General features: G+C 54.8%; 1 protein-coding gene across 2 annotated transcripts in view; it reads left to right on the forward strand.

Annotated features, from left to right (window-relative positions):
• Positions 1 to 2052: 2052 nt before the first annotated feature.
• AXL (AXL receptor tyrosine kinase) overlaps positions 2053 to 13358 on the forward strand; it is a 42454-nt gene continuing 31148 nt past the window's right edge. Inside the window, exons 1-4 of one of the 2 annotated variants that reach the window (XM_016936043.3) lie at positions 2053 to 2598; positions 3762 to 3984; positions 4272 to 4372; positions 4998 to 5174. In XM_016936043.3, coding sequence (XP_016791532.1) covers positions 2514 to 2598; positions 3762 to 3984; positions 4272 to 4372; positions 4998 to 5174 — 586 coding nt within the window. In that variant the 5' untranslated portion in view covers positions 2053 to 2513. The remainder of the gene's footprint in view (positions 2599 to 3761; positions 3985 to 4271; positions 4373 to 4997; positions 5175 to 13358) is intronic. The other variant, XM_016936044.3, reaches the window with a different exon arrangement.

A 13358-nucleotide genomic window follows, 5' to 3' on the forward strand; every position in this document is an offset into this window, starting at 1 on the left:
TTATGGCAGGCCTTTTACAGGGCGGTGAAGATGCAGCAGTTCCCAAAATATACCCAGTCCCTTCCCCCGCAGAGCCCACAGACCAGTGGGAGGAGACAGACATGAGACACATAATCATGCCAATAAATATATAATGACAACCCAGGCAAAGTGTTGCCAAGGAAAGGGACAGCATGTTGGGAGTGAACAATATGAGGACCTAGATTGGGCTGGGGGGGCCAGGCAGTGATGCGGTGGAGAAGGGATGATAGAGTTGGGGACAAAGTGCTGCAGGAGGTTGCTCCAAGTCCTCTGAGGGGGCTCTTTGGGTGAGAAAGCGAGAGAAGCCTGGGGAGGCGAGGGGAGGGTCACAGAAACATAAGGAGTTTAGGGTTCTGCTGAAAGGTTTGGGGCAGAGGTGGGAAAGGGTTTGGTTTGAGATTGGGAAGAAGCCTTCTGACTGTTGAGTGGGAGACAGGTTGGAAGGAGCAACAGAAGCCAGCAGCCCATGGCCGGGCACAGTGACCCACGCCTGTAATCCCAGCCCTTTGGGAGGCCGAGGCGGGCAGATCACGAGTTCAGGAGTTCCAGACCAGCCTGGCCAACATGGTGAAACCCCGTCTCTACCAAAAATACAAAAATTAACCTGGCATGGTGGTGCACACCTGTAATCCCAGCGACTCAGGAAGCTGAGGTGGGAGGATCACTTGAACCCAGGAGATGGTGGTTGCAGTGAGCCGAGATCGAGCCACTGCACTCCAGCCTGGGCAACAAAGCAAGACTCCGTCTCAAAAAAAAAAAAAAAAAAAAAAAAGACACAGCCCAGGGAGACAATGGTGAAGGGCCCTAAGTGGCCAGTGACAAGGAGCTGGGAGCTTGCCCTGAGGGCAGCAGGAGGCCATGGGCAAGCAGAGAAGGGACAGGGTAGGATTTGACTTTCAGAAACAGTCCTCTGGTTGCTAAATGGGAGAAAGGAGTGACAGTAGAGGCAGGAGAAGGCAGGATCAGACGGGGGTGCTGGGAAGGGGCAGGTAGAAGAGACATCAGGAGGCCAAACAGATAGGACTTTATGATGCACCGTAGGTATACCAGTACCCAAACACAGGTGGCCAAGAGCAGAGGGATAGACGCCCAGCCTCCTCCTCACAGACATCCAGGCATGCAGAGCCCTCCACGTGCCAAACACACAGGGCAGAGGAATGGAGGTGCAGCAGAGCCAATACGCAGGCAGCAGATCTGCAATAACCAGGATACACAGTCCCACCAGAGGGAGAGAGCAGTGGAATGATCAGGGCTCACTGCAGCCTCGATCTCTTGGACTCAAGCGTTCCTCTCACTCCAGCCTCCCTAGTAGCTGGGACCACAGGCACACGCCATGATACCTGGTTAAGTTTTAATTTTTAAACTTCTTGTAGAGATGGGGGTCTCAGTGCATTGACCAGTCTGGTCTCGAACTCCTGGGCTGAAGCGATCCTCCCACCTTGGCCTCCCAAAGTGCTGGGATTACAGGAGTGAGTTACTGTGCCCGGCCAACAACTATTCTTATTCCTATTTTACAGATGGACAAACTGAGGCTCAGGAGGCCAGTCACTTGCCTGTAGCCCACAGTTAGTGGTAGCACTGGGATTCCAACTTGGGTCCCCTTCATGTCGCCTGTATTTGGTGTCCCATTTAGGCGTCCATGCAGGTTTTGGCGTGTCTGAAGATCTGTGTCTCCCCAAGTAAGTGTCCCCCATGGATGCCCACCCAGCCGTGTCCTCCTGTCTCTGAGGTTTCTCCAGGAATCGAGCTCCTGGCCTGGCTTGTCTGAGTGTGTCTGTGGGCCAGTAGCATGCCCCTGCCCGTCTGGGTCCCTCTGCGTGTCTCTGCTTGTCCTAGCCTGTGTGTGTCAGTGACGTCTAAGAGAGTGTGTGTGTGTGTGTGTGTGTGTGTGTGTGTGTGTGTGTCCTTGTCCGAGGAGCGGAGAGAGTGAGGGGGAATGAAGGGCCAAGGAGGCCTGGCTGGGGCTGGGCTGGGGGTGGAGGCGGGGAGAGGGGCGTCACGGCCTGAGCTGAGAGGGGAGTGGAGTTCTGGAGGAATGTTTACCAGACACAGAGCCCAGAGGGACAGCGCCCAGAGCCCGGATAGAGAGACACGGCCTCACTGGCTCAGGACAGGGGGCACAGCCACCAGGGTCCCCTTCCCCCTCCTCAGCTCCCTCCCTGGCCCCTTTAAGAAAGAGCTGATCCTCTCCTCTCTTGAGTTAACCCCTGATTGTCCAGGTGGCCCCTGGGCTCTGGCCCTGGTGGGCGGAGGCAAAGGGGGAGTCAGGGGCGGAGAAAGGGTTGCCCAAGTCTGGGAGTGAGAGAAGGAGGCAGGGGTGCTGAGAAGGCGGCTGCTGGGCAGAGCTGGTGGCAAGGGCCTCCCCTGCTGCTGTGCCAGGCAGGCAGTGCCAAATCCGGGGAGCCTGGAGCTGGGGGGAGGGCCGGGGACAGCCCGGCCCTGCCCCCTCCCCTGCTGGGAGCCCAACAACTTCTGAGGAAAGTTTGGCACCCATGGCGTGGCGGTGCCCCAGGATGGGCAGGGTCCCGCTGGCCTGGTGCTTGGCGCTGTGCGGCTGGGCGTGCATGGCCCCCGGGGGTGAGTGATGGGGGCTCCTTGGGGCAGGGATCCCCTCGGAGGGGCTGGGGCAGGGGTAGGAGGTGGGGGATGATGGCAGGTGTGGGGGGCCTGGGCTGGCTTAGGGAGTTTCCTTGGGACCACAGAAAAGGGACTTTAAGAGAGGGAGACACAAATTCAGAGACACCAAGTGCGGCAGAGGGAGAGAAAGACTGAGAGAGGAACTGAAGGGCAGGGGGGACAGAAGAGAGGACCCGGAGAGACAGACAGACAAGGAGAAGGTGAGGGCAGGGGTGGGGGCTGGACCTGAGAAGGGGGCCATGGGGAGAGGGGCTGAGCTGGGGGTCGCCAGGAAGGAAGAAATCTTTCCGAAGGGGCACCGAGTCAGGCGGCGGGATGAGGAGGGCTCTGGAGCCCTGGGGGAAAACCCTTCTCCCTGCCAACACCACCCCCCTGACCCGCCACTTGTCCCTACCCCACCAGTCCACTCCATCTCTGGGGAGGAGGCTCTCACTCTGTCTCTCTGTCTCTGCCTCCAGCTCTGCTATCTCTGTGGGTCTCTGTTTCTCTCTCTTTCACAGTCTCTGCCTTTATCTCTCCCTGCTCTCTGAGTCTCTCTCTCTCTTCTCAGCCTCCCTCTGTGACTGTATCCCCCCTCCGCCCCCGCCTTTTCTTCTCTCTTGAGGGCTGTTTCTTCATTTTTTCTGTCTTTCCTTGTATCTGTGCTCCTCTCTGTCTCATCTCCCCTGCCTGACTTTCTCTGGCTTCTCCCTCCGCCACCACCCTTATCTCTGCCCCCCCACCACCCTTATCTCTCTCCCCCAACCCCTGATTCTTCCCCTCCATCCACCAGCACCAGCACGACCTGTTAAGTCTCTAGAGACCTAAGAGAGGACGGAGGGGGCAGGGGCTGGCCCTGCCAGGCAGTGCAGGGCGTGGGAGGCTGCCAGATCCCGAGCCTCCTTCCCCACGGGATGGACGCTAGATCCCAGTCCCTTGGGAGGGCTCCCGTCCTTCTCTCAGAGCCTCCGCCCTCCACCCCCCTCTGAGGTCACTCTGCAACTATGTCGGCCTAAAGGCCTGGCGGGGTCCTGGCCGCCGGTGGGCAGGCAAGGACAGGGTGGAACTGAGGGCCGGAAGGAGCCGGGGGGTTCCTAAGCTAACTCTTCCTATCTCCCCTGCAGGCACGCGGGCTGAAGAAAGTCCCTTCGTGGGCAACCCAGGGAATATCACAGGTGCCCGGGGACTCACGGGCACCCTTCGGTGTCAGCTCCAGGTTCAGGGAGAGCCCCCCGAGGTACACTGGCTTCGGGACGGACAGATCCTGGAGCTCGCGGACAGCACCCAGACCCAGGTGCCCCTGGGTGAGGATGAACAGGATGACTGGATAGTGGTCAGCCAGCTCAGGTGTGTGGCCACATCCCCGAATCCCACTCCCACCTCCGTCACACAGAGGGCAGAAAGCCCACCTGGGTGGGAACCCCAGTTTGACCACTTGTCAGCCGTGCGGCTTTGAGCATGTGATGGAACCTCTAGGTTTCGTTTTCCTCTTCTGCAAAATGAGTTAATAATAGGACCTACTTCGTGGTTGTCATGAGCTTCCAGGCTGGACACCCTCTTTCCGTTCTGACAGACCCCCTCCCAGTGTCCAGCCCTGACCCCGAACCTCTCTGTCTCTCCTCTTGCCCTGTCAGAATCACCTCCCTGCAGCTTTCCGACACGGGACAGTACCAGTGTTTGGTGTTTCTGGGACATCAGACCTTCGTGTCCCAGCCTGGCTACGTTGGGCTGGAGGGTGAGCTCTGGGGTCAGGGGTCCTGAGGGGTCAGAGGACGTGTGGCGCTCATAGGTTGAGGGAAGTCAGGAATCCTGAGGGGTCAAAGGGTGCTGGAGGATTCAGGATGAACCTAGCATCATACAGCCTAAGAATGTCAGAGTTTTGGGGGGTCAAGAAGCTGGGAGTCCATATAAGTTATGGTGCCAAGGCTGGGGGATTATATGTTCTGGGTGAAAAGACTTCTTGGGGGTAGTTGGATGTCCTAGGCATCAGACACCATCAGGTCACAGGAGGCCATTCTGGTCTTCAGATAAGGGGTCAGAGGCACGCAACGTACCCCTGTCCCCACGACCCCAGCGGTCTCTTTTTTCTCATCCATAGAATGAGATGAGGATGAGCTGTCAGACATTCTGGAAGAGAGACATGAGGAGCTCAGCTATCGTGGGGGGTCTGACATGGGAGGAATCAGATATTGGGGTCACGTGTGTTGGGTATGGCTCAGGTGCCCTCGGGGATCAGATAAGGCAAGTCAATGACCCTGCAGGGTGGATTTGCTGCCCAAAGCCTACAGCATCCTAGTGGTGAGTCAGGCATCTTGGGGCCTCAGAGGGACCCCAGCCTCTACCACTGCCCACCCCGCTAGGCTTGCCTTACTTCCTGGAGGAGCCCGAGGACAGGACTGTGGCCGCCAACACCCCCTTCAATCTGAGCTGCCAAGCCCAGGGACCCCCAGAGCCCGTGGACCTACTCTGGCTCCTGGATGCTGTCCCCCTGGCCACGGCTCCAGGTCACGGCCCCCAGCGCAGCCTGCATGTTCCAGGTGAGTCCGGGGATGTGGGTCAGCTCCGAATAGGGGGCCACGCAGGGCTGATGTCAGGAGCAAGGGAGCATTGCTACCTCTGCGTGAGTGTCTGACTGTCCTTCTGTCCCTCACTGTCTGTCTCTCTCGTTTCTCCCTCTGAGTCTTTCTCTGCCTCTCTGTCTCTACCTATCTTATTTCTCTCCGTATGCCTTTTTCTGTCTCTTTCTGTCTCTTGGTGTGTGTGTCTTTCTGTCTCTCTTTGTATGTGTCTCTCTCTCTGTCTCTCTGCTTCTCTCTCCCTCCATTCACCCCGGCCTCTCTCTGAATAGAATTCTTTGTCCTGGGTTTCCTCTGAGCTGTTCCATGGCTCGAGTGTGTGTGGGCCTGGTGCCCCTTTGTCAGCCCTTGACCCAAGCAGGGCACCGGAATCAACCGTGCCCTCCTCTCCTCCGCCTCCCTCCACAACCGGCCCACCTCCCGCCCTAACAAGCCTGCTGGCCTCAGTCAAAGGGAGGATGTCCAGCCCGGTCCCCACTGGGGAGATGGAACCCAAAGAAGAGAGAGCAGGAAGAAAGTGGGAGACAGAGGCTGGGCGTGGTGGCTCACGCCTGTAATCCCAGAACATTGGGAGGCTGAGGCGGGCGGATCACGAGGTCAGGAGATCAAGACCATCCTGGCTAACACGGTGAAACCCCATCTCTACTAAAAATACAAAAAATTAGCCAGGCGTGGTGGCGGGCGCCTGTAGTCCCAGCTACTCGGGAGGCTGAGGCAGGAGAATGGCATGAACCCGAGAGGCGGAGCTTGCAGTGAGCCGAGATCGCGCCACTGCACTCCAGCCTGGGCGACAGGGCGAGACTCCATCTCAAAAGAAAAAAAAAGAAAGAAAGAAAGTGGGAGACAGAGAGAGAGAGAATGACATACACTGGAAGGGACAGGCCACAGTGACCCAAGATGGACATAGACAGGACAGAGAGGCCAGGCATGGTGGCTCACGCCTGTAATCCCAGCACTTTGGGAGGCTGAGGCAGGTGGATCACTTGAGGCCAGGAGTTCGAGACCAGCCTGGCCAACATGACAAAACTCCATCTTTACCAAAAATACAAAAATTAGCCAGGTGTGGTGACAGGCATCTGTAGTCCCAGCTACTTGCGAGGCTGAGGCAGGAGAATCGCTTGAACCCGGGAGATGGAGGTTGCAGTGAGCCGAGATCACACCACTGCACTCCAGCCTGGGCGACAGAGCAAGACTCTGTCTCAAAACGAAAAACAAAACAAAATGAAAGACAGGACAGGGAAGTTGGAGTGACAGAAACCCTCTCCTTCTTGGGGACCATTCCCTTCCGCACCATGCAGACGAGGTAGGACCGAGCTCAGGGTTATGCAGTGGTCAGGGGCATCACTGGGGGACCCTGGATTCAGGGGGTTCTCCCTACTGAAGGAGGAAAGACAGAGGACCAGATGGCAGAGGCTCTGTAAAGGAAGGAGGCTGCAGCCTGGAGGGCATCAGCTTCCCGCGCTCCCAACCTGCTGCCTCTCTCTGCTGGAATGAGGAGGGGCCTTCTGACTGGGGGTCTCCAGGGTGGAGGGAGGAGCTCACATTCTCAGCATTCCTGGGACCCTGAGTTGCAAGGAAGACCTGGTGAACATGCTGACCCCAGAGGAGTGACTCAGGCCCATGGCTCGAGTGGCTGAGTAGGGACCAGGGTTGGGGATCGGGCATGAGTCAGCCTGGCAGGTCCCATGAGAAGGGGAGGGGAGGGAGAGAAATGGGGGCTGCACAGGTGTGAGGATCTGTGCATGTCTGTGTGGTGGTGGTGGGGTGTCTGGATATCTGTGTGTTCTGGGTCTGAGTGTTAGTGTATCCGTCAGCACAACCTCTGTGTGAGGGTGTGCCTTGGCGAGGGTGGACTTCTGTGGATGTCCCATGTGTGGTGCGTGTGTGTGTGTGTGTGTGTGTGTGTGTGACTAAGCATATTTCCTTCAGCTTGGATTCTGTCCCAATATGTGTTTGGATCTTTATAGCATGTCTCTCTCTCTACGTTTCTTAGGGGTTGCCTGTGTGTGGGTGTCTGTGTGTGTGTGCATGACTGAGTATACCAGTGTCAGCCTGTGTCTGTCCCTCTTTTTTGTGTTTGTGTGTTCACAGCTGGGACTCACTGTATGAAAGTAAAGTGTGCCTGGAGGGTAGTGGGTTTGGGGCTATGGCGCACACCTCTCTGTATGGAGGTGGTAGTGTCAGCCCACAGGTGTGCAGCTATGGGTGTGAGCGTGTCCTAGTGAGAGCTTGTGTTCCCTTGCAGAATCAGAACGTGTCCATGGATAACTTGTGTTTCTTACCACCTTTTTTTTCCCCCTTATTTTTTTTCAAGATAAGCTCCCACTATGTAACCCAGGCTGGAGTGCAGTACTATGATCATGGCTCACTGTAGCCTCCACCTCCTGGGCTCAAGCAATCCTCCTACCTCAGCACCCTCCCACCCCTCAAGCAGCTGGGACTATAGGCATGCGCCACCATACCCAGATAGTTTTTGAATTTTTTGGTAGAGACAGAGTCTCGCCATGTTGCCCAGGCTGGTCTTGAACTCCTGGCCTCAAGTGATCCTCCCGCCTCGGCCTCCCAAAGTGTTGGGATTTACAGGTGTGAGCCACTGCTCTCAACCCTCAGCCTCTTACCAGCTTTCTGTGTGTGTCCATAGATGTCTCTGTGGCGTGTGTGTATATGTCACAGGGTAAGCATGTTGGTGTATGACTGTAGTCACAGACCTGTGTGTGTGTGTGTGTGTAACAGCACCCGCTGCTTCTCTCTGGTCTCCCTGTGTGTGCACTGGCCCCTGCTGCCTCTGAGTACATGACCTAAGGATGCTTACCAGTCAGAGTATAGATGCGTGTCCGTGTCAATCTATGTGTCCATGGCAGTGTCTCCATCCTTGTGTGTCTGCATCAGGCCTGCGCATCTACGAAACTGTGTTTTTTTGTTTTTTGGGGTTTTTGTTTTGAGACGGAGTCTCACTCTGTCACCCAAGCTGGAGTGCAGTGGCACGATCTTGGCTTACTGTAACTTCCGCCTCCCGGGTTCAAAGGATTCTCCTGCCTCAGCCTCCTGAGTAGCTGCGATTACAGGCACGCCTGGCTTATTTTTGTATTTTTAGTAAAGACAGGGTTTCATGACAGGTTTGTCATGTTGGCCAGGCTGGTCTCAAACGCCTGACCTCAAGTGATCCACCGGCCTCGGCCTCCCAAAGTACTGGGATTACAAGCGTGAGCCACCGCACCCAGCGCAAATGTGTTTTTGTATCAGTCTGTGTCTGGGTGAACATGAAACCTGGGCGCATCCAGCTCCATCTTATGGCATAGATGGAGGCTTGGCTGTGAGGTGGTACGCGTCGGTGTGTCTGTGTCTGAGCAGGTCAAAATGACCCTTCATTGTGTCCTGGTGTGTATCTATCTGTCCACCTCAACTCCATGTACGCTGTTACGTGGTGTGTGTCTCTGAATATGCAGGGACATTTAGGTTTCTGTGTGTGTTGGCATCAGCCTAGACGTATATTGCGTTGCTAGGTGTTTGTAATCAATGTGTACACGTGTGACTGTGTGTTTATGTGTTTGTCCCACGTTGGCTTGTATGCATACATGTCTCTTTATGAATGTACATCAGTGTCAGCCCGCGTGTATATGTGTGAGTCACGGTGTTTTTGTGTCACTGTGTTTGTGACATCAGCCCTTGCATATCTGTGTGCCGTTAACTTACCAAGCGCTGCGTCTTCTGTGCTAATAACAGCCCCTGTGTGTTTAAGTGTGATTCATTGTGAGTGTGTGTGGGGGGGGTTGCTGTGTGAAGGAATTTTGTCCGTTTGTGTGCGTCTGTCCCTCTATCTGACTCAGGGCGTGCCCCTCCTCCTTCCATCCCTCTCGTTCTCTGGAAAAGCTGGGGCGGAGAGCAGGGGTTGTGGGGGGATGGTCAGGACATCTGGAAAGCACATCTGGAATCGGCCTGCTCCTGTCGTCTTGCGGTAAAGCAAGAACCTTCTGGAGGGGAAGGGGTCCCAGTTCCTCCCGTCCCCTTCACTCAAGGTGCGGCCGTTGGGGCCTGGGAAGGGGGATCCCGGCTCTGGCTCCGCGCCCCCGAAGCCGGCCGGAAGCGCTGGGGTGGGGAGGTGCCCCCGGTGACTCACGCGGGGGCAGGAATGCTGCGGTCGGAACGGGACCCGGCTCCAGAACCCACCTCCAGCCCCAGGGCTTCTCCGGCCGGCGGCGCCAGCTCCCGCGCGCTGACCCTGGCGGGGCCCCACGTGCCAGGTGGCTGGACCCGACCCAGGCTCCCCGCCCCCACTCGGGCCGCCCGCCCGGGACTGTACTGTTTCTCCTCCGGGCGGCGCGGGGGCTGCGGGCGCGGGGCCTTCAGGGCGCAGGGGCTGCGGGAGCGGGCACCTGACCTTGTCTGGGAACGGCCACCTAGGAAGCCGCGACTGAGGAGCTCCCCTACCCTCCCCCTTCCGGCCTCTGCAGACTTTGCCCCATTCCACTCCCTCCGCTGACGGAGAAAAGGAAACTTTGTGTCTGCGGATGGAGAGCCTCCCTTGCGAACGCGGTGGGAACAGAGGCGTACACGCACGGAGCAAACACGAGAGACACGTACACAGATACTCAACACATGCACGTACACACCATCCACAGATACACGCAGGGTCACAAACATACCAGCTCAGAAACACAAACACAGATGCACAAGCACACGCGTAAACAACACGCAGAACTGCAGTCGCACTTACGAGACTTGGTCCAAGGGCCGGGCACGGAGTGGCTCTGCCTGCGATCCAGCACTTTGGGAGGCCGAGGCGGGAGGATCGCTTGGGGCCAGAAGTTTGAGAGCAGCCTGGGCAACGTGGTGAGACTCTCCTCTTCTCTACAAAAAAAAATTGAAAAGTTAGCCAAGTGTGGTGGCCACCTGTAGTCCCAGCTGCTTGGGAGGATGAGACAGGAGGATCGCTTGAGCCCTGGAGGTCAAGGCAGCAGTGAGCCGTGATTGTGCCACTGTACTGCAGCCTGGGAGATAGAGCAAGACCCTGTCTCAAAAAACAAAACGAAAAACTTGGTCCTTCTTACATCCTAGCGCAGACATTGTGTGTGTGTGCTGGGGGAGGGGGGTGTCTATGTTTCTACGTGTATCTGTGTTGGGGGATTCCCCTTATTCACCAGGATACGTTCTCTAAGACCCCCCACAAAAGCCTGAAACAATGAATAATACTACACCCTGTATATACTACACATAACTTTCTTTTTCCTTCACAATTTCGCAGATAGATTGTTTTCTTACTATAGATCTTAGCAACCTCAGTACCTACATATATTATTATCTTTTTCTAAGTGGAGAATTTTCACCTTTTCACTTAAAAGGAAGCACTTTAAGGCTTCTCTTTGGCCTATCCGAATTGCAGCCATCACTATTTTGCACCCTGGGGCCTTTTTTTTTTTTTTTTTTAAGACAGAGTCTCTCTCTGTCGCCCAGGCTGGAGTGCAGTGTGGCGACCTTGGCTCACTGCAACCTCCGCAGCCCGGGTTCTAGCAATTATCGTGCCTCAGCCTCCCAAGTAGCTGGGATTACAGGCATGCGCCACCATGCCCGGCTGATTTTTTTGTATTTTTAGTAGAGACGGGGGTTTCACTGTGTTGCCCAGGCTTGTCTTAGACTCCTAATCTCAAGTGATCCACCTGCCTCGGCCTCCCAAAGTGCTGGGATTACAGATGTGAGCCATAGCACCCGGCCAGGCGATTATTTAGATAAATAAGAGTTTCTTGAACTCGGCACTTGAGCACTGCAGTACCAGGACAGTTGATCTGATAGCTAAGTGACTCACAGACAGGTATCAGATACAGCACTGAGATGCTGGACAAAGGGGGGATTCACGTTCCAGGCCAACCAGAGTGGGATGGCATGAGGTTTCATCACAGTACTCAGAACGGCATGCAATTTAAAACTTAGGAGTTATATCTGGAATTTTCCATTGAAATATTTTTAGACCAAGAGTATCTGAAACCTCAAAAAGTGAAACCTCGGATAAAGGGGGACTGATGTACGTTGTATAGCGGTGTGTGTTGGGTATCTCTGTGTGCTTGCAGGTCTGTGTCTCTTGTGTTTGTCTCTGTAATTGTACGTGCTTCTGTGTGTGCACGCTGGTCATACCAACACCAACACCACCACGTTAGGGAGGGAAGGCAATCCACCTTCACTCGAAAACAGTTACTCAAGGCCGGGCACGGTGGCTCACGCCTGTGATTCCAGCACTTTGGGAGGCTGAGGTGGGCAGATCACTTGAGGTCAGGAGTTCGAGACCAGCCTGGCCAACATGGTGAAACCCTATCTCTACTAAAAATTACAAAAATTAGCCGGGCATGGTGGCGCGCTCCTGTAATCCCAGCTACTCAGAAGGCTGAGGCAGGAGAATGGCTTGAACCCAGGAGGCAGAGGTTGCAGTGAGCCAAGATCATGCCACTGCACTTTAGCCTGGGCAACAGAGCAAGGCTCTCAAAAAACAAAAGAAAAAAACAGTCAAGACACAATACGTGAACTCCCCTATGGAATTACACATGCTCATATTTCTACACCTATGCCCAGGAATGCTCATAAGTACACAGCTGAACACAATTTCACTCACTCATTCAACAAGCATTTATGGCACACCTATTGTGTGCCAGGCCATCCTGACACAGCAGGGGACGAAACAGACACAACCCCTGCCCTCCTGGAGCTGACATTCTAGTGGGAGAAACTGACAATGGGCAAGGTACCTGGGTAACAGGTAAAGTATGTTGGGTGATGAGAAGAACCAAAGAGGAAAAGTAAAGCGGGAAGGGGATAGATTTGGAGAGGAAGCTCCAATTAGCTCCAGTTTTATTGTATTTTTTCTTTCTTTCTTTTTCTTTTCTTTTCTTTTCTTTCTTTCTTTTTTTGTTTTTGTTTTTTTTTTTTTTTTGAGACAGGGTTTCACTCTTGTTGCCCAGGCTGGAGTGCAATGGCGTGATCTCAGCTCACTGCAGCCTCTGCCTCCCGGGTTCAAGCGATTCTCCTGCCTCAGCCCCCTGAGTAGCTGGGATTACAGGGGCCTGCCACTATGCCCAGCTAATTTTTTGTATTTTTAGTAGAGACGAGGTTTCACTATGTTGGCCAGGCTGGTCTCGAACTTCGGACCTCAGGTGATCCACCCACCTCGGCCTCCCAAGGCTGGGATTACGGGCATGAGCCACCGTGCCCAGCCTTTATATTTCATTTTATTATTTTTAGTTTTTTTGAGACAGGGTCTCACTCTGTCGCCCAGGTTGGAGTGCAGTGGTGTGATCACAGCTCACTGCAGCCTCCACCTCCCCGGGCACAGGTAGTCCTCCCACCTCAGCCTCCCAAGTAGCTGGGACTACAGGTGTGCACCACCACACCCAGCTAATTTTTCTCTTTTTTGTAGAGATGGGGTCTCACCACGTTGCCCAGGCTGGTCTCTAACTCCTGGCCTCAAGCGATCCTCCCGACTCGGCCTCCCAAAGTGCTGGGATTACAGTCATGAGTCATTATGCCTGGCCAAGCTCCAATATTAACAGGGTGGCCAGGCCTAGCGGACTGAGAGGTGTTGTTGAGGAACAAAAATGAAAGAAGAGGGTGCGAGTCACGTAGACATTTGTGGAAGACTGTTTTGAGCACAGGAAACAGTGCACAGTTCTTGGAGTGGAAACATGCTTCATGTATGTGTTCCAGAGACACTAGAGGCCAGTGTGGCCGGAGAAGAGCGTGTGACAGGGAGAGTGGGAGAGGGGTTGGTAGGAGGCGAGCTTAGAGATGAACAGACATGTCTCCATTGATGTACAGCCATGGGCCAGTTTCCTTAAGTGTGTCCAGCAGGTGTGTGTGCTCATACGTGTGTCCTTGTGAGTTAGTGAGGGTGCCTGTGTTTGTGCATGTGAGTGTGTGCATGTTTGTGTGTCTCCTTGTGTGTGTGTGTCTGTGTATGCTTTTGTGTGTCTATGTGTGAGTATGTATATATGTGTCTATGTCCATATATATGAGCACGTGTATTTCTGTGTGTGTCTATATATGTGTATATGAGGATGTGAGTATCTAGGTGTACGAATCTGTGTGTGTGAGACAGAGTGTGTGTGTGTGGCTGTGGCTGTGTCTGTTTCTGTTTCTGTGTCTGTGTGTGAGCATGTGTGTTTA

This window comes from Pan troglodytes, chromosome 20 (assembly GCF_028858775.2).
Source record: "Pan troglodytes isolate AG18354 chromosome 20, NHGRI_mPanTro3-v2.0_pri, whole genome shotgun sequence".
NCBI classification, from domain to species: domain Eukaryota; kingdom Metazoa; phylum Chordata; class Mammalia; order Primates; family Hominidae; genus Pan; species Pan troglodytes.